This window comes from Ammospiza nelsoni, chromosome 9 (assembly GCF_027579445.1).
Source record: "Ammospiza nelsoni isolate bAmmNel1 chromosome 9, bAmmNel1.pri, whole genome shotgun sequence".
Classification (NCBI taxonomy): domain Eukaryota; kingdom Metazoa; phylum Chordata; class Aves; order Passeriformes; family Passerellidae; genus Ammospiza; species Ammospiza nelsoni.
This window is the reverse complement of record NC_080641.1, coordinates 27898080-27923915: the sequence shown is the minus strand read 5'-3', so window position 1 is coordinate 27923915 and position 25836 is coordinate 27898080. Positions and strand designations below refer to the sequence as shown.

The following is a 25836-nucleotide window of genomic DNA, read 5'->3' as shown; positions in this document are numbered from 1 at the left end:
TTTATAACAGACTAGATTGAAACAAGATTTGCCCTCTGGTTAAGTGTGTTGTGCAGCTGGGTTGTCTTTCAAAGAACAAAAGAGACAGGAAAACAAAAACTCAAGTATATACACCTTGCTTTGAGAATAGACATCTGCTCCCACAGTAAGAAGATACTGTTTTGTGTAAGAGCCCTTTAACCCAGCAGAAAAAGGTGGAACGAGAAGCAATGAATGGGAATTAAAAACCACAATTAATTAAATTTGAAAATACTCTACAAATGTTTGGCACTACTTCCCCTGAATTGATACAGTTCTAGATGTTGAGAGTCTGAATGTGGTTGCTTGGATTTGAACTATTTCCACAGTCTTACCACAGTCTACCCTTTACTTCTGTTCACGTGGGGATTAACATGAGGAGTTGCACAGACTTGATCCTGACCTGTTCAAGGATAAAAGGTTTTGAGGTGTTGTGGAAATAGGTGGGCAGCTAGTGGAGAGCAAAGACCACTAATCCCTTCCCTGAGGGGAGAGAGGGAAACAGGAGCATCCTCAGAGATTCCTGTGGGGAACAGCTGCTGGGGCTGGCTTTGCTGTGCACAAATATTCCTGGGCTGGCACATTCTTAGACATCAGATACTGCACCAACTTGTGCATCCCTCAGAAAACAGGCTTCAATGCTTCTGCTGTTTATACTGCCAGCTTGGTGGCAAGAACAAAGCATGCTTTCATCCTGGGACAGGATCCCTCAGAGGAACCACTGATGGCACTGACCCCATCCCATCCTGGGGCCCGTGGGCTGTGGCTGTCTCAGGCACTGCTCTGCTTCTGAGCTGTGTCCTTCCAGGGGAGGAACTGGCAGCTCTCTCAAACTCTGCTGCCTCTTCTTGGCCCTTTGGCAGAGAAGGCAGCAAGGGGAGGTAACACATGGCTGAACTTGCCTTGGATCTGCCTTACAGTGGGAAATAGCACTGACAGCTCTCTCTTCCTGAGCCTTTTAAACTTTTACTTTCTGTGCTTTTTACTTCCTGTGAAGTAAATCAGAACTTCCCTTTGTAGGACTGAAAGACTGGACTCATCAGTAAACTCCAAAGTAAGGTTTCTGCTATTATTTTTTCTCTTAGAGTTATTATACAAAGCAGGTGCCTTGTGTCTCTGCTGAGAAGAAAACCTGATTGTTTTTCCAATCAAATGTATTTTCTGGCAATAATAACAACCTAAAAAGGGGTAGAGCTGACAGATTAAAAGCCTAATTCAATCGTAGTTGTTAAAAAATATTTTTGAAGTATTTGAGTGGCATGTTTGTCTTTCCTTCACTGCTCTTACACTGCCGCCTCTCTTCGTAGCTGTATGGGACACAAAGGGAACATATGTTTCCCTCTAATCAGTTGTGGAGAGGTAAGGAATTAGCTGGAGGAAAATAGGCTGCATCTAAATTATTCAAGGAAGAGTTGAAAAAATGCAGAAGGACTTTGATTATCCCAAAGGGGATGGGAGCAAGTGAGGGTGGGACACAGTGCTGCTGCTGAGGAGGTTTTCAGCACCACCTTCTCGGAGTCCTTCGGACTCTTTGTCCAACAGCGGGGTTTCCATCCTGTGCCTCCCCAACTTTATCCAAGCCCTTGGTTGTTGTCACTTTACTCTTCCTTTCCGTTCTTAGTCTGTCCTGCCTGAAGGTGTTTAAGGAAAGACGGTGAGGCATTTAAGGAAAGACGGGACGCGGCACTCCCTTGACACAACGGTGCTCGCTCATCGACCGGACGCGGCGATCTTCGGTTCTCCAGCCGAAGTGATGCTGTGATGTCGCTCATGGGGGAAGGAGAACACGGCAAGCAGCCAGCCCAGCCTGGGGAGCAGGATCTCGCTATACTCCATTGATTCGCCCCATTGATTCGCCCCATTGCTGTTGCCCGTCCCGTCCCCTCAGAGGAGCCGCCGTGCGGGGGCGCGGAGGGGGCGGTGCCGCGCGCAGGCGCGCTCCCGCCGCTGCTCGGGCTCAGGGCGGGGGCGGGCGGTGCCGCCCCGCCGAGGAGGGACCCGCGGCCGCCATGGAGGTGAGGGCAGGGGGGGCTGCGGTCACGGCGCTTCCCGCCCGGCCAGCTGAGGGGAGGCCAGGGAGGGCAGTCCCCAGGGGCTCGGTCCGTGCCCGCGGGAGCTCGGTCCGTGCCCGCGGGAGCTCCTACGGCTCGTCCGGAGTGTGGCGGGCTGAGCGCTCGGACGCGGGAGCGCCGGCAGCCCCCGGCTGGAAGGTGCCACAGCCCTCCGGCCGGCAGCTCTGGGTCTGGGGGCTCTCCCCGAGGAATGCGGGAGTTTCCTCGTGTCTGGAGCTGGGAATATGTTCCCCGAAGGTTTAAAGTGCTGTGTTTCATACCTAGTGCGTTTTTCAATAAAGAGTGGTAAGTGTGTACGCTCCTACTGCAGCTGCTTTCTATTGACATGGCTGGAGTGGGAAAACAGGCGAAGGCGAGCGGACCAACTTCTAGGTGTGATCACGAGAAATCTTTTCGTTCCTGTGTTTTTCCTCCGGCATTAAACGAGAGCTGTGAGCCCCGAGGAGCAGTGAAAATCTGCCTGATGTGTACTTAGTGGCATTAGCTCGATCAGGGTGACCTTCTGAGGCGAGAGAGGCAGCGGGACAGCCCTGGGTGACAGCTCGGCTGCTGGCATCAGCAGGACTTGTGGTAGCCAAAAATCATCCCATTCCCTGACACCACTGGCACTTGTCTGTGAAGTGTCAGATCTTTTGGGAAGTAAGCCACTGCCTTTTTCTTTTCTTTTCTTTTTTTTTTTTTTTTTTGCCATTTACAAGCTGACCTCTTCTACAACCCTCTATCATCCAATGTTATGACTCACAATTGGGCTTGGGAAGGTTGGTGTATATTCTGATAACTTCAAAGAACCATTGTTTGCTTTTTTTTTTTTTACCTAAACAGAGCTCCTCTTCATGCCTGCCAGGTGCTGGATGGAAGCAAGGCAAAACACTCCTGTGGAGCTGAACCTCAATCTCTTCAGTTCTAAAGGTGTTTTGTATTGGCAGCCCTCCAGGTAAAGTGGGGTGCCTTGTGCATTTGAAACTTTCTTGGCTCTTTAAAGGTCTTTTTCAACCAATATGCTTCTATGACATTATTTCATGGTACCAGTCCTCTGTAATGCTTTCAAAAAAAGTATTTACTGCTGTGAGGAATGTCCTCTCTCCTAGTACCTTCCTGGTAACAAATGTTAGAACACTGGTACAAATCTTATGTGACATCAAATGTGACAATGCAGTGGAGTTTAATAACTTAATTTTAGAGTTGAAAGCACAGAAAAGGGAAAATAAAGAAAAATCAATCTTGCTTCAAGGTTTAGAAAAACATAAAGTTAGATTAGCTTCTCCAAACAAGGCTGCTTGCTGATGTAGGTGTATGTTGTGTAGCTTTTTTCTCCAGTGACAGATGTGATTATCTGATTGATCATTTATGGGTGTGGAGCAAGAGCAGGAAATGTTTGTCTTGTATCTGTATGAAAAGTTGTCTTCTAAGAAGTTTTTCTCTTTGGTTTACACTAACAAGGGAGCTGAGGGGGATTAGAGAAGCTACTTGGTGATGCAGAGACAATCTTCTGAGAGTTGTTCATGCCATCAGATGTAGAAGAGAATAAACAGCTAGCTGTTTAGTAAAGGGCCCTCAGAACCTACTTACATTGGATATCTCCTTAATTTAAAAGTGCTCTAGGGGTTGGAGAGCCTTTAAGTAGTTGAGTCAACACGCTATTGCTAGGAGTTTTCTCATTTAGAATGTGTGTGATGGAGTTTAAAATAACTTTGCTGCTAAGTTCTTACTGCCCTGTGATGGCAGGTGTTAAACACGAGCTACCTGCCCGTGGTCAGGAGCAGTAAATATTCTGTTTGCCTGTTCTGCTGGCTGTGGAAGGACAGAGCATGTTCTTTAGTGCAATAACCAGTGTGTGTGCCGTGTTGTTCCCAGCAGAGCTCACCATTCACAGTTATTTGTTAGCCCTGTGAAATACACCCTGTTATATCCTCCCAACCATGTGGCTGCCTTGGAGACACATTGTCCTTGAACCAGAAATTAAAAAGATTACAGTGTTTTTAAGCCATGCTCAGTCTAAGTTGTTCTCCTTACTTGTTATGTCTTAGCTGGATCAGGACACTTCTCTTGTTTGCCTTTGTCATTCCAGTGGGGATGATAACAGTTCTTTTGCTGCCATTGTGAGTGATAACTGCTGCTTTTAGAGAAATGCATGTGTGCCTGGGGAAACACAGGCTGATTTCAGCAAGTCTCATGTCTGCAGCATGTGTGTCAAAATATGCTGTTCCCGAGCTGTGGTGCTCTCCTCTCCATCAAGGCTCTCCCTGCTTCCCCAGCAGTAATTCTGGTGAAGTAAGAAAATGGGAAGGGAGGAATCTATCTGAAATAATTTGATGTGCTATCCTGGGAAGTGAGATCCACCCATGGCTGGAGGGTTTGACTGGGAACCTCAGAAAACCCCTCTTAGTTTGCAAGGGAAGTGTTAGCTGAAAGTACCAAAGAGTTACTCTGCAAATTGCTCAAGCAGGAGATGATGTGACACTGATCTCCTGGAAGATTGACAGAGGGAATGGCAGGGGGAAGCAGGGACATAAAGGGAAAGGTTGCTGTAACCTTTTCCCCAGTGTGAAGGGTTTCAAGCAGGTGGTGTCAGCTGTGACACTGTGGGTTGTTACAGCAATGCTGTGATAAGGCTGGATCAGTAATTTTTGTCAGACTTGCTCTTTGATGAAATTGGATTGCTTGGGTTTCCTGTGAACTTTCAGGTGTTCATTTGAAAATGTTAATGCTCTTGTATATTATTGAGAAGATGATGGAATGTTTTTAAGTTCCTCTCCCTTTGTGGATAACTCAGACTAAATGAAATTAAAAGTTGTGCTGTAGGTGGAATGAGAAGGTAACTCTGACAGCTAAGAATGAATTGTGGAAAACTAGTGCAAAAATCAAGTAAGAGTATTCACTTCTTACAATTTAAAATTAATGTACTTAATACAGAACAAGTACAAAATAATCTGATTTGACACAGGATTGTCATACATCATTGAACATTCTTTCTCTTCAAATTGTATCTCTTGATGTGTAACATTACAAACACAATTAATCACTATGTAGCTGCTTTTTAAAGGCAGCTTGGGTTGTTCTGAGCTTCCTGCAACTAGATGGTTTTTGCAGAATCAGCACCTGCTGAGTGTCCAGTTTCATTCTGAGCCACATCTGTAGGAATCAGTGTTGATGGAGGAGGAAGGGTCCAGGAACAGTGTGAGATGCTCAGCTGGGAGGAAAACTGGACTGAAGTCTGTTTTCATTTTGTTCCAGTGAAATTGTAGGGGTGTGCCTTTGCTGTGTGTTCACATGAAGCCCAGCAAAACACGTCCTTGCAATGTCTTCAGGCTCTGGGCTCTATCTAAATGTGTGGGAAAACATTTTCATGATTTTTGAATGGTAATGTGATGGTGTTTCTTTTCAGCTCCAGAACAACTTGGCTCAGGCAAGACCCAGTTTTGGAGCAGGTGGTGGTACCTGGACTCTGCTTTCTTCCACTGAGTTCAAACACACAAACAAGGTATTTTCTTCTAAACAGAAAAAAGCATCTCTTATGTGTTCCCAAGTGCTTCCTGTTACACACATGTGCTTGTTTCCAAATATCCTCTTCCTTCCTTTGGGAAGCAGATTAGAATGAGAGGGGAGTTAGGTCTGGGTAGTGGATTTTGGCATGTTCACATATGGAGTGTCAGGAAGCAAGATGAAAGATTGCTTAAGGTCTGAATGAAGTGAAACTTGTGGTAATTGTTCCCTTTCTTCTTCTCTTGCTTTGTTTGCAAGTTTCCTTTACAACAAAAGAGAAAGGCTGTAACTACCTTCCCACGCAGGCTCTGAATAGTGTGTGTGTTAAATATTGCCTCAACACTGAGTTATGATGATAATAAAATTCAGGGCCTTCAACAAAACTGCAGCTAAGACAGAAACTTGCTCTCATCTCTCTGTGGATTGTCCTGGTAATATTACCCTGTGAGTAATAATCCTAACCTGACTGTAGAAGGACAGATCAGAATTTGAAGACACTCAGCTTGGACCTGATGTGTCTGTGGCCATTTCCCTCCAGAGCAGTCCATGCAGTCCCTGAGCTCTGTCTGGCAGGGTGAGCTGTCTCAGAGCCCACAGTGTGCCTGTCACCAGGAGCACTCCTGCAGTATGCAGAGCACCTCAGCATTGCTTGCATGGTCGAGGCACACTGTCCTTCAGTGTCTCCAAAAACTCTTTTGGTTGTACAGTTGCAGGAAAAAAAAGCATTTCTTGGAAAGCTTGAAAAATCTCTAAAGTGTTTGGCTGGACTAAAGGCGTTTTCTTGTAGTACCAGCTGTTAATTAAGTACTGGTTCATTAAAACAAATGAGTAATGGGAGTGAAGCTGTGATACCTTTGAAGGATGAACTGTGTTGACAGAAGTCAGATATGAAATAGCAGACCAGAGCAGTAATAAGAATCTAATACAACTAACACTTCATGCTTTAATGTGATGGCAAATTTAGTCAAGACTATAGGTTAAAAATGTCAACTTTTCAGCAATTTGGTTTCTGTATACATAACTAGTGAACTTCCTGTTTTCAGGGAAGCAATTCTCTGTAATTGAGGAATAGAGTCAGACTAAAGGGAATTGAAATAATGTAGTGAGTTAATAAACAGCTGACTGTAAATATCAGAGGCAGCTGGTAGAGTGCAGGAGCTGGTTGTGAAGCTGTCAGCTGTGTTGAGAGACAGGATTCACATTCTGGACTTTTTGCTGATTTTTAGTCAAAGGTAGATTTTTAGTTTCAAGCTCTGAAGCTGTGATATTTGAAATGGAATAGAATCTGTCTAGCTATGGCTGGTGGAAGGTCAGGCCATTAAAGTTACTTGTGTGACACCTTGTGGAAATCAAGCACCACCTTCAAGCAGAGCAGACCTATCTCTGAGCAGCTTCAGGTGTGTCATTTTAGTCCCAGTTCTGAATAACTCTTGAGGCAAGTTGGATTGAAATTGAGGAGAGCTGGAATTTGCTGCCAAAGGCTCACCTTCTTTTTATGTTAAAATTTGAAGCTGTATGTGTGTCAGTTTGAGTTAAAAGGAAGCTGTTTCTTTAGAAACTGGTAAAACTTGCTTTATATTACTGTATTTAAGAAGTCACATAGAACATCCATCATGATGATTTCTGAACACATTCTGCCTAAGACTTGAAAATGAGGGTTTATTGTTGTTTTGAGGCTTTGAGTGATATATGTTTAAGTGTTTCACAAAGTGGTTAACAAGAAAGGACTTTTATAATAACACTTACCCTGAATTTTCAGACATGTGGGTTCTAAGTGACATTCACAGTAGCTATTACTGACAGATAAGAACAAGAAAAATGTAATGGAGCAAAGAAGAAGTATTTAATGCATTGGTAGATTGTTGTGGAATATTTTCTGCCTTGGAGCTTCTCCCATGTTTTGAGTACTTTAGAAACAGTGAAAGGCAGAAAAACTGCTCGTTACAATCTCTGTTAAAAGAGAACTGACAGAAGTTTTTGGCACTTGTCTTTCACTGCCAGTGTTCCCATAATTCTACTATTTCTATTGATTTAGCTTTTTCTGTAGTACAATATGATTAAAAGTGAATTTAGTCAGAATTCCTCATGGCTGTAAAATGTCTTAGGTGTACTTTGCTACTGCATTGAAGACTTTCACCTGAGATTTTAAACTGTTGAGGCAAACTTAGCTGGATGTGACTGCTGTGAAGTGCTCCTGACTAGAACCTCATGGTGGAATCATTTAACTTTTTGGAGATAGGTTAGCTGTACAAATATGGCCATATTTTTATTTAGGCTTCAAAAACAATATGCAGGTGGTTTTTTTGCCATATTATCTTGCACCAGTGAATTGTTACCTCTGATTAAGCTCTTGTAGTATCTGCAGCTAGTAATGTAGGAAAAAAAAATATATGCCATTAACACTTCTTGGTTTGGAGCATAAATTACCCACTGATCTGTGGTTTAGAAAGGTACATTATGGTTCTGTGAGAAATGGTTTTCTTTGTGGCCTTTTGGCAGCATTAACTGACCTAGATTTCTCTTGTGATTCTTTAACTCTTGTGGTTGCTTTGTTTCACTGAGTGATTTGAAACTTCCCCACACCTTCCTGCTCTTTTGGAGGCTCATTTCCCTGACCTGATTTGAAAAAAATCTCTTTGTAAAACAGCAGAATAGCTCAGAGGAGTGCCCTTGTGAGGGCTGCAAGTGCTGTCTGGTATCAGGGCATGTGTTGTGTTCTGGGTTATCTCTGTGCTTTGCCTTACTGTGCTATGAGATAAGGATTCAGTATAGATGCTTTATTGTTCCCTCCTGTTTTTACATTTATTTATCAACCCCCCAAACTATTTATTGGCACCTGAATTGCCTTTTCCTCTGATTTGAAAAAGAGGTGGCAGCCTGTGATGAAGCAAAGCAGAGAAACTTTTGGATAGATAGGACCATAAACACACAAGAGCATGTGCATTTTCTCCTGAAATAATTGATTGTTAAAGTCACCTCTATGTTCTGCCACACAGAGATGGTCAGCAGCCAGCCTGTCCCCATAGCAGACAGTGGGAAAAGGAAAAAGAAGAAAAGAACCAGAGCCACAGATCAGGTCCCTGGGAAGTTTGAAGGTTGGTGGCAATTGAAAAGCTTTTAGCTGTTACAGTCTGCTTTGCTTCTGATGTTTTTCTGTTTTCTTAACTAGACATTGTATTTTCTGGTAGGAACAGTGCTGATGTCAAAAGGTTTTGGTTGAATAGATGTGTGCACAAATGCTGTGAAATTTTATAAGTAAAATATAGTTCAGTGAGAAAACTGAGCAGTATAAAACTTCTTAGTGGGCAAGCAGCAATGGAAGATACATTTCAAATAAAAATGGTAGCAGCAACCAACTCCAGGTTTAAATGTTCAAGTCTGTTATACTTAAAACACCATCTCTGCAAGTAGATTATGTATGGCAGCATTTTCTGATCAAATAATTAATTGTCTTCCCACTGAAAAAATTTGAGTTTCACATGAAGACAGGTATAGTGGCTGAGATCCTAGAGATTACACATTTGTTCATACTACAAATGTTTTATATCTCAGCAATTTTGATGCTGTGATAAAGTTTACTTCTAATTTTTCTTGAACTTGAAAGAGGGAGGTGAAAAAGGAAGCATAGTTAAGACTGGCATGTCTGCTTTAATACTACATAAATTTGAGGGAAGCTTAGCAGATAAAGAGCTTGTCTTGATGTTATTCATTAAAATAACTTTCACTTTCAAAATTCACTTTGATGGATGTGTCCTTTCTTCTGGGTTTCTTTGGCAGACTTGTACAAGCTGACTGCTGAGCTGCTTGGTGAGGGAGCATATGCTAAAGTTCAGGGTGCTGTCAGTCTCCAAACTGGGAAAGAATATGCAGTCAAAGTAAGTAGAGAGTAAAAACAGCATCACTTCTGTCTGTGATATGTCTACTCCCTCTAAGTATCTCAGGGAAAACCTGCAATAGATGGGTAATAGCAAATCCTTCTAGGAAATTTTTGATGCTTGAAATGAGCTTGTTTTATAACTGTTGAGAAAACCTGTCCTCTGAAGTGTTGTGCCGCCAGAGTGAACTGGTTTATCAGCTGCAGGTAGAAATCACAAACAGTAAATCACTGTGATTGGATCTCAGGGCAAGCTTTCCTCTCATGCCCTGCTTTAGTTGTAGCCTACCTTTGTCTCTTCTTATGAAAGAAGAGGTTGAGTCATTATACAGCATGGCCTCCCAAACAGTGCAAGATTTTGGGTGCTGTTCAGAGAGCATCAGGTGCTGCCAGTGGTTCATGTAAAGCTGTCTTTAATTTTTGATAGAGGCCAATCTTCTTTCTGTAACATCACTGAAAAGCTGAGCTCATTTACAAATTTGTTGTTATCCTGCGTCCCCCATTTAATTACAAGCAATAGCAATAGGGAAGATTTATGCTTGATTCTATTCAAAAATAGGCACAAAATTTTAAGCCCCTTTGAAAATGTAGTTCCATAGATGCTGGAATTTTTTCTGTGCTTTGTAAAATTGTTGAAGTTTAGAGGTTGAAATAAACAAAGCTCTGCATTAGGAATTTGATGTGATCAGATGCAGAGACCTGTGTAGTACTGGTGGATTGTTGCCTGTCCTGCACCAGAGAGCTCAGCCTGCAGGAATAAGAAACCAGTCCTGGAAACAGGTGATGGTGATGTCTTGGTAATGTCATGAGCTTTCAGTTTATGCAGCAATCATTGAGGCTCAGCCTCTTGTCCTCTTTCAACCTAAGGATGGTGTGAAGGAGGGTGACTTCTGATGGCTCTGAGATTGAATGTATGTTTTCTTTACATTCTATTATTGGGTCTCTATAAAGTTTACACTATGAACTTTTATTTTGTGGTGCATTTGGTATTTGTTGCTTAAATGCCTCTAATGACAAATCTGTTCTTTTTGACTGTTCAGAGTCAGATGTGACTCAAATCTATTCTTGGTAGATCTCAGGAGGATATCCTGTTCTGCACATTTCAAAATTAAAATTATGCAAGAAAAAGCTTGTGGTAACTGGTCACTGGCTGTGTAATGTGTGGATTTAGTTCCTTTCTTCTCTTCCTGCCCTAAATTCTCTTGTCCTCTGAATGCCTTCCAGAGCTCTGCTGACACTGCTCTGTAAGCAAATGCCAGATGAGAAATTGAACAAACAAACAAAGGTGGAGTGTTGTTCTCCAGCGGGCATGCCCTAGATTCAAACCTTGGAACAGTTACCTAATTCCAGAGCTATATGCATAGTTCCTGCAGTAATTTTTTCAAATATGAGTTCTTAAAACTCCTTTTCACAGATCATTGAAAAAAATGCTGGGCATAGTCGGAGTCGGGTTTTTCGTGAGATAGAAACTCTGTACCAGTGCCAGGGTAACAAGTAAGTATGGTCTTGTCTTTATTTATTTAAAATGTTTTGATTATTTGTTTTCAAATTTTTATATGTGACAAGGCTAGAAGCTTTGCAGCAGTCTCCTTAAAACCAGTTTGAAATTTAGATTTGACTTACTCAGATTAAGAATTTCCCCTTCTTTACCTGTGAAATATTTACAGATTAATAGTTACACAACTCAATTAGCAGCCAGGTCAATGTAGCTTGATTGTGCTTTAGTGATGCATGGCTTTTGTCCAGATGAGAAATTAACATTTTGACACTCTCCCCTGTGATTTCACCATCAGCAAAAACTGACATGATACCAGCTGCTGTGGAAAGGAAATCTCACCGTTCCTTTCCCTGATGTGTGATTTGCCCTCCTCCTTGTGTCAGCCTTCCTTCTTTTGCACTGGAACTCTTAGGTCAGCAAAAAGTTAACATAGTTCTCATTTGGATGTGTGCTGACTTCATGCAGCCACAGGATGAGGCAACTGCAAAGCTGCTGCTCATGGCTGAAGAGGAAGAAAAGCTGTGCAGGCCCTGGGAACTTTGTGATGGGTTTGAGGCAGTTCTGAAACTACTTTTAGATGTCTCTGTTAATCTAGAATATATATACAACAGATGGTATATATATTACAGTTGTGCAGCTTATATTGAATTTTTCAAACAAATGCCTAATATAACATACAGAAATAATTTCAAAACCAACTTGTTTACCAAACTCATGGGCTTATGTTGTGCTGTAGAGAAGCAGACCATGAGTTTCCTCTTTTGTGAGGTTAAGAGTAAATGGTCATCCAGTGCTCAACTGATGAAGAACTCAAGCTCACATGACCACATGCAGAATTTTGGGGGTTGAGTGTACCATTAAAGGTAAAAAATTCTGACTTACACATTTGACATTCTCAATGCAATGTGGGGTATTTGTGCTGCAAAGAATTTGCATGAGGTAAACAGGAGTTGGTCTAAAAATGGCAACTAAGGAGCTGGATTTAATATCTTGTTGACAGATGCCTGTCTCCTTTGAGCCCTCTGTGTTTTGCTTTGTGATTTCCAGAGAGAAAGAATGCCAGTTTAATTATTTTTTCTTTATTTCTGCCTTCAGCACAAATGCAGTGTTTTAAATTATTAAATACAACCTACAACCAGTTATCTTCCTGTCAATTGAGCAGTAGCAGAGCTCTCACAGTCTTGTCTGAGTGTGCTGTTTGGCCTCTTTCCCATGCTTTAATTTCAGTGGGAGTTGGAAATGTGGTTTTAATGCCACAGGCAACCAAAGCAACTTGATTAACTAGAACTTGTATTTTTGGTTACTTCTGGCACTTCCTAGTTATCCACCCTGGGCTGAAACTCTTCACTGCTGTGTGTACACTCTATGCTTGTTTCTTTGATTCCCTTTTTTGTTTCTTTTTTTAAAGGAACATTTTGGAGTTAATAGAATTTTTTGAAGATGACACAAGATACTACCTGGTCTTTGAGAAGCTGCGAGGAGGTACTGTGCAGAAACTGTGCCTTTGCTCATTGAATCATTTTGGCTCCTATTTGCCTCTGTTTTAAAGTAGTAATTGAAGAACTCACTTTAAATGCTTGAGAATTTAGTGCAGCATCTGTGTACTCTGGCAGAATTTTCCTTTGATGTAGAATTGACTTCATTGCCTGGAGCTCTGTTATGAAAATCTTGCCCGTGCCTGGGGTTGCTGTTATGGAGAACCAGTTGTGCTTGTGGGTGTTTGAGAGCCCATCAAGTGAGCCTGAGTGGTCACTGGGCTCCAGCACTTCCCACTCACCTGGGCAATGAGAAAGCCCATGAAGTGCTTGCTGCAGCTTTCTCACATTTGTCTGCATGGAGTCTAATTACAGTACCTGCTAATTGCATGGCTGTGCAAAAACCAGGAGTTAATCTGGCCAACCCTTCAAAGGAGAACTTCTGGAGTATCCTGCTGCCCAGAGAACATCATCTATGGTCTCTGGTCAAGAAGGTTTCCAGGAGCAAACTGTATGTGCAAGAAATAAAAATTCTTTATGCACAGATGCAGAACTATTTTTGAAAGGGAGGGATGTGTACATTTCTTGAGTAAAAGCCTCTGTTTAACTTTTCTCAAAATTCTGCATATTTTTATTGTATTTTCCCATAACACTTTTTCTTAATGCACAGATGTCTCTGACAAATTAGCTGTAATGGGGCTTGTTTGAGATGAATCTGAATTTCTTTTTTTTCATCTCCACATTCTTCCATTAGTTAACCCTCTTCTTTGTGAGTCTGTGGTTGTCAGTGCACCTGCATGGCTGCAGAGAGGATAATAATGCTGCTCCCCTCTTAGCTACTGATTTTACAGGCTCAGCTAGGGCTGAGGCTAGTTTTCTCTTAAATCAGTATTATATCTCTTAAAAATCAGTATTTAAAGGGTTAGGTATGTAGTTTGAAGACACAGAATGAGAATTAGGGTCAGATCTGATGCACTACAGATACTGATGTGAGTAGCAAGGCTGGCAAGAATGAGAACATTAATCTTCAATGCAAGTCTTACTTCAGTAACTCCAGTCTCAGAGGCTGCTCTCACAGTGTTGGAGCATAATTTGGGTTTTCCATTTTCAACTTTGCCTTCCAGTAGCTGTGGTAACTGAAGGAGCTCTGCTCCTGTTTTATCTGTTTTCAGTTCACTGTGATATGCAGAGTCCCTTTAGTATCCTTGTCTGACAGCGTTTTATAATTGAGTGAGTTAAAATTGAGCTGATCAGATTGAACTTTTGTGATTTAAGAGTTTTTTCCTCTTTTTTTTCTCCTCTGAAATGCATTTTGAGAGGTGCTGTATGATGCTTTCTCTGAGTACTGGAGAGGCAGGAACAACTAGTGCCCTGCTATTCTTTCTTCATGAAAATTCTCTACATGGGCTGAATATGAAGTCAGTAAAGTGTGTTTTTATTGATATTGATATAATTCTTATCTGAGAGAGTTTGAACATCAGCTCTATTCAGAAGGGTAATTTCAGATAAACCTGCTGAGTGAGATAAGCACTTCAGGTAGATCAGTATTGTTTCCTGCAAAGTGTGGGGTCTTTTCCACAGGGCTGGAAACATTAAAGAACTTTCACTGCTTTCTAAAAGTGCAAAGAACAACTACATCAGGAAAACCCTTTGAACTTTGTGCACTCAAGAAATCTGTAGCAAACCAGGTGGTGTTGGTTTTGGCAAGGGAAAATGTCTGTGTTTGAAATCTGATAACTTGGTCCAAAGTGGCCTTTCTTCACCCAGCTGACCCAGCTTGGCTGTGCATATCTGAGCACATCTCTCTCTTCTTTTTGAATGTCCTTTCTCTTCCCTCTCTGAATGCTCACTGTGCAGGAGTGCCAGTAGCATTGATGGTATTAGAATAGGAATTACCCAGTAGGAGATTTCCTTCCACATTTAGAACTAGGGCATAAAAGTGAAATCACCTGAGATAGAAAACATTGAGTGTACTGGGGCTAATAAGAAATGGCAGTCACTTACTTGAGTTTTTTTGCCTGATTGCTTTTGCAGATACACCTCTCTGAATAAGAAAATAGAAGGCAATAGTAAGGCTGCTTAGGGAGCTGGGATCTCTGTAGACTACATGGTTTTTTAAAAGATATTTTTAATCTTTTAAGATGAATGATTGAATTCACTTTATGAAAATGAGGAATCAAACCTCCCTTTATTCTTTGTTAAAGGGATACCAGTGAGGCTCTGCCTGCAAGCTACCAGCCCTTCCGTATGTTTTAATTTAGAGGTCTTTTGTCAGATTTTATATCCCTGGGTAAATTTTGCCTTAAGTCAGTGCAGAAGCCTTGCCTTGATGCCTGTGGGGAATTTGATGTGTATTTAAAGGTCAAATCTCTTTTTACTTTGATGATGTTGAGGCACCAAATGTGTATCCTTGACTTCAGTGCAGGGTTTCAGTGGTGACATTATAGCAAATGAGGGGAATTTGAGTATGACCATCCTTGACCTGGGGTGGGTTGGGTTTGCTGAAGTGTTTATGGATCTCCTTAGCTGATTTGAGTTTTACTGGTTTGAGTTTTACTGGTACTGTTGGCAAATCTCCACTGTCCCAGTGTGTGGAAAACAGGCCAGTCATGTCCTGAGGCAGTGATTGCCTCTCATGCTGTGCTTAACCTAGAAGCTGCACTGTCTGAAAATTATGTTCTAGCACACTTAAGTGGTGAAGCTGCTCAGTTGTGCCTTTTTTTCTTAGTCATTCCCCTCTGCTCCACAGAAGTTGCCTGCTGTGAAAGGTTGCTATGAAGTGTGAAAATGAGATGATGGGTTCATGATGCTTGGAACTAGCTCAGCATTCATGCTGAGGTTTTCCCTTTCACCTGTTACCCTGACAGGTTCAATCCTGGCCCATATTCAAAAGAGGAAGCACTTCAATGAACGAGAAGCAAGCAAAGTGGTGAGAGACATTGCCTCTGCTCTGGACTTTCTTCATACTAAAGGTGAGAGAGGGCTGCCTCCATCTTTACCAGTTAATACTGTACACTCAGGTTATAAAGCACATTTATCTCTAGGTAGACAGCTTTTGCTAGTGTTCCCATTTACAGCAATGCCAGATGACTTAAGCTGTTTTCCTCTATGATTCTATTTTCATATTGTAGTATTTTCAGTAATTGGGAGTGTTAGGATGGTACAGGCTTTCCAAGAAGAAAACTTGAATCATCACCCAGAGAGACTTAACATTAGGGTTGAGTCTATTTGTTCCTGTTACACAAGCCACCATATAAAGGTTACTCAAAAGGGTTCTAATAAAAGTTTGATTTCCTCATCTTTTCAGGTCAACAGAGTTTCTATTTTGTAATTACTCAATTTCTGCTGGTCACAAGACTTGCTGGTTTGCCGTCGCTTTTGGCTGCCCACATTTAAACTCTCACTGTTAAATTGAGAGAGCTAAGTGAAGTATAGTCTTTATTTGAAGATGTCCTCAATTCCTTTGGAATTTGCTTACATTTAAAGCAGTTATGTTTACAGAGATTTTTATTATGTTAGTGTATTTCTGCTGCTTTTTTGACTTGGGAATACTTTGGTTTAAATTCAAAAATTTCTGTGCATTATGGTCATCCCAGAGTATATTTTTGGGCTGAATATGATGGATACTTTTGAAGTTTTTCCTAGGTTGTGATTTTCTGGCCTTGCAGCTTCAGTTACTCTTACAGTGACTAGCTCTGAACAGAATGGCATGTGATTGGATACTGTTTGTGGGATATTTATTTTGATACATTTTTTCTTTCCTTTTTGCTATTCTGATTAGCCTGGTAGATCTCAGCAGACTTGATTTGCTGCCTAAATTGCTGAGTGCTGGCCCTGGATCAATAAATGTTTAGTTGTAGTCCATACTTTCAAGTCACAGGACTGTTTATATGCTGAGCTGGAATCACAGCACTGGTACCTCAACAAGTTGAACCCATTAAAAAGAAAATTGTAGCAATGCTTGGAGTAAAAGGGGTAAGCCTGATAAATGTGGATCTTGTCACATGTTGTGACTGTTTCAAAAAGTGAATTTGAATGTGAAACCAAACTTAGTTTGGATCAAGAGGTTTTTATGTGGTAATTCAACATTAAACCTTCAGAGAATGTGTTTCTTGAATACCTGTGTTTAGAAGATTTTGACTTTGAGATATGGGACATATCAGAAGCAGGGAACTTAGGCTGAATATGTGGAAAAAATCTTTTTTGTTGTGCAAGGTTGTAGTGGGTTTCTTAACAGCTGCCAGTCCAGGTACCCCACTCAAGAGGTTTAACATCAGCTGAGCTAATACCTTTCTGTAGTTCTCTCTCAGCTTTTAGCTTTAATTCCCCTTTTCCCAAACAAGAGGAGGGTGATTGATTAAAATAGCTGTAGAGCAGCAGTCTGCTTTCTTGTTGTTTGCTGTGAGCTGGGACAGCAGGGATATAGCTTGCAGAATCAGCTACATCCCCTTTTCATTTTATTGTTCTCTTTATGGTTCTTCCGTGAGACATTAAAATAATTAGTAAGTAGGGTACAGAGCACTAAAGTAAACAGGAAATTAAAGCAGTTTTATTGCACAGCTTAATGGTGAAGTCCTATAGCTAAATGCTTTTAAAAAAATTTGAATGAGGACAACTAATTCTTTTGACAGGAGTAGTTTAAAACTCAGCTGGATGATAATCCTGCCTTACACCCACTTGGGATGTGTGTGCTTTATTGCTAATAATCTACTGGAGAGGTGTTTAAAGGCAGTTGGTTTCTCAGTGCTTTGTGTGACTGCAAAATCAAATGTTACATAATCAGACATTTGAATTCACACAGTAATACAAAAAGACACTCTTGGCTTTCCCATTGTGAGCCAAGGCAACTGCTGGGAGTTTGGTCAGCCTTGTTGCAAGTGTCAGCTCAGGCCACCTCAGTGGGTTCATTGTGTCATCATTTGTGCCAAAGCCATGTGCACTGTGTCAGTATGAGCACTGATCCCTTTAGTTTGGGGCTCTGCTGTTATATTTTAAGCCACATCTTGTGAAATGTGCTGAAGAATTGACATTAAAAGCTCCCTTGCCAAGAGTTTGGTGGATTTTTCCTTCCTGTACTCTGAAGTAATATAAGGTGTTCTTGGAGTGTAAGTTGCTAAATCAAGACTAGACTGTAGTTAAATTACAGCCAAGTTGCTCATTTGATTTGATTCTTTTGCCTCTCATTTTCTACCTTCCATTTGAGTTTGATCATATTAAGTTAAGAACTTCCAGAAATTGTGTTTTTAGGCATTTGAAGAACTTTGACAGAGAACCACCTTGCATGTGGATTGCACAGATAACTTTGTGCTTCCCTGTTAGGTTTGCCTATTCTGAGAGGAGTCGAATGAAGAAGCCTTTTGGCTGTTTTCCTTTAGCTTTTCTTCAGCATCTCTAACTGAAACTTTAATTTTTCATTTGCTTCAGCAATGAGTATGTACGTGAAAAGGATATTTTCATCTGGGGGATTTTTTGCTGAGGAGAGTGCTTCAAGTACTGTCTGTGTTGGTAGGAGTTCAGCAAGCCACTTGATCCACCTGGAAAGAACAGCTTCACTGTAAAAGGCACCAAAATAATTTCATTAAACTGTGTAAAGCACTAAACTTTTCTACAGGTCAGTCATCTCAATAAGCTGGTTTTAAGGAACACAATTAATTTGGGCTAACAAAATGTTCTGATGTTAGGTTCTTACTTGCTTGACAGACTCTCCTGTCCAGTTAAGGATGATAAAGGTATAGCAGGATGCAATAGTGACATTTAACAGTTGCACTTTACAGTTAAATTATTATATTTAAGAGGGGCAGTTGTGTGTACCTGGCTCAGACCTAGAATATTTCCCAGACCACCTTCTAAAAAAGAGAAGTTATGAGAAATAAAACAGCAGAGTATCCTTTCTAATGAACATTTGTACTCTCTTTTTAGGTATTGCTCACAGGGACCTGAAGCCTGAAAACATCTTGTGTGAATCTCCAGAAAAGGTGCTGCTCTGGTCTCTCAACTCTCCTAAATGAATTTTTTTAACTTGGTTCCCAAAAACAGTTCTTGTGTTTTTTCTCTTCTTGAAAACTTTTGAACCCATTAGTGAACTTCAACTAAATTTAACAGAACTGATGCTTGAAAGAGATTAAATTCATCTTTGAGCTGTGAAAATGTGAACATCTGGCTAAGAGATAAAAAGCCAACAGACCTTAGAGAGGGACAGCAGTGACACCCTCGTGCCTCATCTGTTCTGAGCCAGTACCCAGATGGACAAGCAGCATTTAGAGGCCAGCTGGTCACTTTATATGACCAGTTTTCAAAGTGCCCTGATGTGTACTGGCACTTGCCTAACCAAATAAAAGAATAATGTAGCAGGATCAGGTGCAGGTGGTGTGGGTGCAGCTGGGGCAGGGCAGGCGAATTAGAAGGTGGCTGTAAGGGACTGGGTCTCACTAGGGATTTGTGCTCTGTGCTGGGGTTTTCTACTTCACAAATATACATATTCATAGATTTTGCATTAATCCCAGTCTTCCTGACCTCTTATATTTTTTTAGATATCACCAGTAAAAATATGTGACTTTGACCTTGGCAGTGGGGTGAAGCTCAACAGTGCGTGTACTCCCATAACTACTCCTGAGTTAACAACGCCGGTGAGAGACTTGTTGTGGCTTTGTGCTGTCTTTGTTCTACTACAAACAAATCAGTTTTTCTTATCTCCAGAGGAGACCTTCCAAAGGGCTTACTGCCACTACACCCAGTGCTGGCCAGTTCATTTCAAGCAAGTGTATGTGTGGTGAATGCTGTCTTGCTTTCCCAGTTACAGAACAAATACACAAAAGCACGGGAGCTCATTGTTAATTCTCCTCTTGGCCAGCATGAGACACATTGGTCCTGCTTATCTCTTACACAGTCAAATGGAGAAACTTTTTGTGCCCATTTTTGTGTGCTTATGGACAGACTCTGAACCTTAGTTTTGTGTTCATTTCCCCATGTTTTGGTTCTGTAGCCAAGCCAATGAGCTATGGAGAATGCAAGCTCTCTAATCAGTGTGTAGCTTTATAATACACATTGGTTTGAAAAACTACAGTCCTGTGCTTTTGCCATTTACTGTGAAAGAAAAATCTGACAGTGTTGCAGAAGTCTTACAGAAATCTATTCCCCTGATACACTTGTCTGATAACTAATGGATAAGATTTAAAAACCTGAAAGATGTAAATTAATGTTTTGACCTTGGATTAAAGGTTCACAGTAATGTAGAACAGCTTGTGGTGCTGTTTAAGAACTATAGGAACTTCAGTATTCACTGATGCCTAATTTCTGCTTTTCCACCAAGCCACTTGGTATAAAGAATGGAAAATTATAAGCCTGAGTCTTGTTTTGATGTGACTGTCCCTTTGAAAGCTTGATGGAATTTGGTTTCTTAGTGTGGCTCTGCAGAATACATGGCACCTGAAGTGGTGGAAGTCTTCATGGAGGAGGCCACGTTCTACGACAAGAGGTGTGATCTGTGGAGCCTGGGGGTGATCCTGTACATCATGCTCAGTGGTTACCCCCCTTTTGTGGGCAACTGTGGCACAGACTGTGGCTGGGACAGAGGAGAAGTCTGCAGGGTTTGCCAGGTGAGTGTTCATGTCCTGGGTGTGTGGGGAGAGCAGAGTTCTCCCCTGGGCTTTGGGTGCAGAACTTGCTGCAGTGTCAGCAGTGGGGAGCTGTGCCTGATGCTGGCAGGTGGCTGGGAGGATGAGCTGTCACTGCAAAGTGAGAGTGGCAGTAGAGAAGTTCAGTGATACCAGTTTCTAAAGTAAGCATGAGCAACAGCCTCTCCTTCCTCCTGCTGTGAGATCTCAGAACTTCTCCTCACCCTCTTCCCCACTCTGGGATCATCCCTTGGTCTGTAATCCTTGATCTGGTTTATGGTAGTCACTGCAATTCCTCAGATAAAAGCTGAGCCCTGGGAGGGTTGCTATGCAGGGCCTGCATTTATTTTCTAAAAATGGAGTATTTTAGCTGCCCTCTTAGGGGTGGGGGGAAGTGTTTTCAGCAGACAGTGTATTGTGTCCATCTTAGGCTGCACTGAGCCACTCTGTGGAGCTGCCTGTCACTCCCCATTGACTGCATAAGGACACTGGATGGTTTCAGTTGTTGCCCTCCACATCAGGTGGTTAAAAGTGAGTGGGAAGTCTCACCTGAGAAACCTTCTTGTTGCAGTGTATTTCAATTAAATATTTTTTTTTCCTTTACCAGAACAAGCTTTTTGAGAGCATTCAGGAGGGCAAATATGAATTTCCTGACAAGGACTGGTCACATATTTCCTCTGAGGCCAAAGATCTCATCTCAAAGCTTCTGGTTTGTGATGCCAAAGAACGGCTTAGTGCTGCCCAAGTTTTGCAACATTCATGGCTTCAAGGAGTATGTATCCCCCTTTATATAAAGAGTTATTCTTCTTCCAGAGTGACAAATAAGCTGTTCCCTGTCTCTGAACTTTTATTTGAGTCCTTGTGTGTTTCAGTGCTTGTATCTTGATTAATTAAATAATACACAGTGGCTTTATTTTTTTCTGCATGGTAAATATTTGGATGAATATGTCAGCCTTTAAGTGTTTGCTTTGTTTTGTTTAATTATTGCTTTGTGCATTTTAAATGGCTTTCTTGTGAATAGCAAGTACTGCAGTACACAAATTATTGTGCTAATACAGTAATGCAGAATGCTGTTAAATATGGTTATAAAAGAACAGCAGTGTCCTCTTATGTTTCAGTTCCCTGTTCAGGAAAGAAGGAATAGACCCTCTGGAGAGCTTCCAAAACTGTAGTCTTATACCTGCAAGCTGTGAAATCTTCTTGTGAGGGGAGAGAGATTATGAATTATGCTTTGCTCACAGTAAATTAGTTTATTTGCAGTATCTGTAAAGATTTGGGGGAGTCACTTGTTTCTTATAACTCTTGGGAAAGCTTGGTTCCCAGCTGCTAATATGTAACTAACTTCCCTTCAATGCTTCTTCTAGCAGGCTCCTGAAAGGGGATTGCCCACCCCTCAAGTTCTTCAAAGGTAGGATTTATTTTCTAAACATCTATAAACTTGGCCAAGAATAATTCCTGAAAGAATGGGTGGGAGAGAGGAGTTGACAAATTAGGAGGTAACATCCCTGGCTGAGAATGGAGCTTCATGAATGTGCCACACTAATTTTGTTAAGAACATGAGAAATATTAAAGCTCTGAATTTTCTTTATGATCTAATCTTGCTTGTTTGTGAGAAAAACATTAGAGAGAATTCCTGCAGTGCAGTGTTCATCTTAGACAGGAAATAATGATGGTTTTGTCAGCTTGCTGCCCAGGAGGGGCAGAAAAAGGCATAAAGGCGTGTGTTACCCAGAGAGACTGCTTTCTGATGGGTGAATAATCACCATAAACACAGACTTGGATCTGACTTGCCCTGTAGTTGGTGGCACTCACAATATCCATTTACTGTGAGCAGGGCAAGCCTCATTGCAGGTGATTTGATGGGAGAACCTGTATGCCAGAGAGCCTGAGTCACACATCTGTTTCTGTCTGCTGGTGATTTCAGGTGGTTCTCCCGTCAGAAAAGCAATTCCTTAAGCCACAGGTGCAGTTACAGTGGGACTGCAGTTCTCTGGAGAAGGGCAGCAGAATGGCCCCATTTGCCCATCCTTTGAGAGCCGGTAGAAATTAAGGATGACATCTCAGTGGCTTCCTGGGTTTATAATCAGAAGTCCTTGGCAGAAGGAGGAGTAGAACTGTGGCTCTTTCCAAAATCCCAGAGTGCTGTTGTCATGCATTGCTGGTCCTCTGAGTGAGGATAAATGCAAATATTACCTGGTCATTTTGCCTGCTGTCTCTATGATTTGCTAGAAGAAATAAACACGCCTGGAAATAGATACTGTGCTGTGAGGGCAAGTGGCTGAAGCGCCTGTATTGAAACTGCTTCCTCCTTCTCTTCCCCTGGCCAGGAACAGCAGCACAAAGGACCTGACGCTGTTTGCAGCCGAGGCCATCGCCCTGAACCGGCAGCTGTCCCAGCACGAGAGCGAGCTGAGCGCGGAGCCGGAGAGCGCCGCCCGCGCCGTGTGCTCCATGAAGCTGTCCCCTCCCTCCAAGTCCCGCCTGGCCCGGCGCAGGGCCCTGGCACACGCCACCAAAACCAGCGACTTCCAGCCAGTTCCCCATAAAGCCTTCTGAAGCCCTGAGCTGCTGTGGCGGGGGCAGCATGAGTCTGTGTTCTTATTTGGATCTTCAGCGCTGATAAAAGCTGCTCTGCTTCCGACACTTTGATTAGGAGCTTGCTCTTGTGATGTGACTCGTAACTTAAAGGGGACAGCTTTTTATGGGAATGTTTTTTGCCTGTCAGATTTAGTGCATTAAGATAATTCAACTGTTTTTTTTTTTTTCAAACTGCAGAAGATGAGTTTGCTGCTGTGTTATTATCTGAGGTGATAAATCACTAAGTTTTCCTCATTTTCTTCTTAGAAGAGCACAGTTTAAAATGCAAACTTGAAAACATCAGGAAAAACCCACACTTTGCCAGGCAGAGCATCAAGCCTCTCCCTGCTGATGGCTGCTCTCCTTGGTGGCACATTTTGAAGGTGCTGCTGTTATTGCCAGCAGTAGGGACTGTTCTCAACCAACAGTGCCCTCCTCTTTCTGTAGACTCAGGAATGAAGGTGATGACTGGGTGCATCTCTGTCTCCATTGCATTCATTGGGCTGAAATGGAATGAGAAGGGACTGTAAAGGTGCTCATATTTCTAGAGGTGGAGAGAGCTCTGCAGCTTCTTTTATGTTGTTGATAATTTGTGTGTCAGCATGTGGAGTGAAAACTGGGAGGGGTGGGGTTTTTTATCTGACATATCTTTGCCCTTAACTCTAATGTACTCCATACCATCTCTTTTTTAATTTTCTGGAGTTTGATGTCCAGTATGTCCCCTTGGAACAGTTACATTCTTAAATCTGATATCAGCAGTGTAACAGACTGTTTATGTAACAGTTTACTGTTAGGCTTTTTAATACTAATGTGGGGTTTTATTATATTAATGCTATCCTCAGCTAAACCTTCCTTTCTGTAAAATGGTATTTCTCCCATGACCTTTTGTGTGTCCTACATGGACTTCCTAATGTGAACAGGCCGACATCAGTGAATTTTGGTGTGTGAATAATTTAGAAATGCCACAAGCAGGGTACAGCTGTACAAAAATGGTGCTGCAGCCACAGAATTCTGCCTCCTGTAGAAATCTCAGGCTGGGTGTCTCGATTTTTAATTTCAATTTCAATACTGTGGTGTAACAGAGCCAAGAATAATTTGGAAGGGTTTTGGCTGAAAAGCTGAAGATTTTAAGTGACCAAAAAGGGACGTCCATTGAGAAGGACACAGATGTTGAGCACTTTGTGAAACATAAGCTGTGAAAATTGGGCCACTGAGATGCCCATGATGCACCTTAACTTGTCAGCCCTTTTTGAAACCTTTTTCCAGGGCTTTGTGTGCAGGGAGGGAGGAGGAGGCCCCCAGGTGCCAGCACAAAACCCTCCCAAGCAGACTGAGAAGGAATAAAGTAGCAGATGCAACAAACACTTAGAAGTTGAAAGGTCAAAGCTGAATGTCTTTGCATGGCCTCTTCAGAGTGGTTTTACATTATCAGTAATATCAGTGCATATAGCTATTTTTATAAAACATGCTGTATTTTGTGACTAATATTAAAGTTGTTATTTAAAAGTTTTTATACGTCGTGCCAGCCGATGAATGATGAAATGTATTTTGCTTTTTTAAATTAAATTGCCCTAAATTATGTATTTAACACATTTGGCAGTTCTGTGTGGTTTTTCCCCCTCTTTATTTTTGACACAGTAAAGAGAATTACTTCTTTGTGTGATGCTGGATTTAAGACAGTTGAAGTCTCTGAGGACTAGACATACCTCCCTCTTCTATTGATTTATTTTATTTATCAGTCTTTGGTCTCAGATTTCTTTTTGGGAACTGAGAAAAGCGCCCCAAGCAGGGAAGCGGTGTTAACTTAAGCCAGTTGTTCTGCTCTCATGTGTAGTCTAGTTCTGAGTGCCTCTTGCAGAGTCATTTTTTAGTTTCTTTGGAGGTCTGTGGCTCTGGGGTGGGGAAGGCTGTTTTTTCCTGGAGGCGTGGGATGCAGCACTCCCCAGTGCTCTGTGCAGCTCGTGCCCTGAGTGAAATCTGAGCAGAGCAGGAATCCCAAACCAGGTGCCAGGCCCTTTATTTGTACTTGCCTTTCTTTTAAAGGAAATGCTTGTAGTTGAAGTGTGCTTTAACATGATCTTCTCCTTCCCTTTTCCTCCTGGACAAGAGAGGTAGCAGAGAGCACAGGAGACCTTCTGGCAGGGGTACAGGAGTGATGTTTCAGTAGGGCAGGTCTTGGATCTTTCTTTGCCCTGAAATGAGGAGTCAGATTCAGCTGATGATCCAACAGGTGCCTCTTTCCCTCTGATCTTTACCTTTCACTGAGAGTTCAGCTTTCTTCAGGTGAGTTATCCCCAGAGGGCCTAATTTGGAAGGTTTTCACAGTGCTTTTTTCATGTCAGTGAGGGAGAGGTTCTTGCTTCTAGGTGGAAGGTCACTAAATCAGGCACTTTGATCTGTGCTTTTGAGGAAGTGCTGGGTCTGCTTGTGCTGCCTGTGAATCTCTTGTTTGGCAGCCTGTGGAACCTGAATGCTTCATCCCTGAATCCCTGTGCCTTCCCTCTGGGAAGGGCTGAATCTGTGCCATGTTTTTCCACTTACATGTGATAAACTACACCAGGCAGCTTGTGTGGGCTCCCTGGCTACTGAAAAATGATGGAAAAGTGTCTTCTTGTGGGGAAACTGGGTTGGGAAGGCACAAGGTGACCTTCAAGAATTCAAAAAGATATTCTGACCAGCAAGGAGAGCATCAGAGCAGCAAAGCTGATCTTTAATATTGATTAGGCAACCCACAAGAAAATTTTGCTTTCCATCCCCAAGGTTTTTCTGGGAGATGGGTGAGCAAACTGGGGGAGAGCCATCAGCATGATTTATGGGGAAATAATTTCAAACAAATGGCAACCAAGCAGCTCTAGTCTCAAAGCAGTCCCCTCAGGAGCCAATCCTACAGGATGTTCTGTAAGATTTTGCTGACCTTTATGTGCAATATTTCACAAAGTGCACTCAGCCTTGTGCTTGCCAGGGTGGTTTCTGCATTGTTGGTTGCATAAAAGGAAGCTCCCGTTTTTCATTGTGTGGAATTTTTTCTGCTCTCTCTTCCTTCCCCACATGTTTATTGGATCCTTTGTCAGGGATGCAAAGATGCCTTTGTTATTTGGAGGGCTGTGGGTGGGCTGGTTTTCAAGATACTGTGTAGCTTTGTTAATTTTCAAAACTAATAATTTTCTTCAGGCCACTCCAGTGGCAGCAACAGGCTTCAAATCATCATCATTTGGCTTCCATGGAA

General features: G+C 42.0%; 1 protein-coding gene across 4 annotated transcripts; it reads left to right on the top strand.

Moving 5' to 3' along the window:
* The first annotated feature begins 1989 nt into the window (after positions 1 to 1989).
* MKNK1 (MAPK interacting serine/threonine kinase 1) lies at positions 1990 to 24202 on the top strand. 4 transcript variants are annotated; one of them, XM_059478512.1, is made up of 14 exons: positions 1990 to 2033; positions 2913 to 3024; positions 5476 to 5571; positions 8570 to 8668; positions 9351 to 9448; positions 10862 to 10941; positions 12354 to 12427; positions 15288 to 15392; positions 18340 to 18395; positions 18951 to 19046; positions 19821 to 20015; positions 20641 to 20805; positions 21401 to 21441; positions 22361 to 24202. In XM_059478512.1, the coding sequence occupies exons 4-14, from the start codon at positions 8572 to 8574 to the stop codon at positions 22587 to 22589; spliced, it is 1236 nt and encodes a 411-aa protein (XP_059334495.1). In that variant the 5' UTR covers positions 1990 to 2033; positions 2913 to 3024; positions 5476 to 5571; positions 8570 to 8571; the 3' UTR covers positions 22590 to 24202. The 4 variants fall into 4 exon arrangements, with proteins under 4 accessions (XP_059334495.1, XP_059334493.1, XP_059334494.1 ...); XM_059478510.1 differs by having other exon boundaries at positions 21398 to 21441; XM_059478511.1 differs by lacking the exon at positions 1990 to 2033 and having other exon boundaries at positions 2971 to 3024; positions 5482 to 5571; positions 21398 to 21441.
* The last annotated feature ends 1634 nt before the right edge of the window (positions 24203 to 25836 follow it).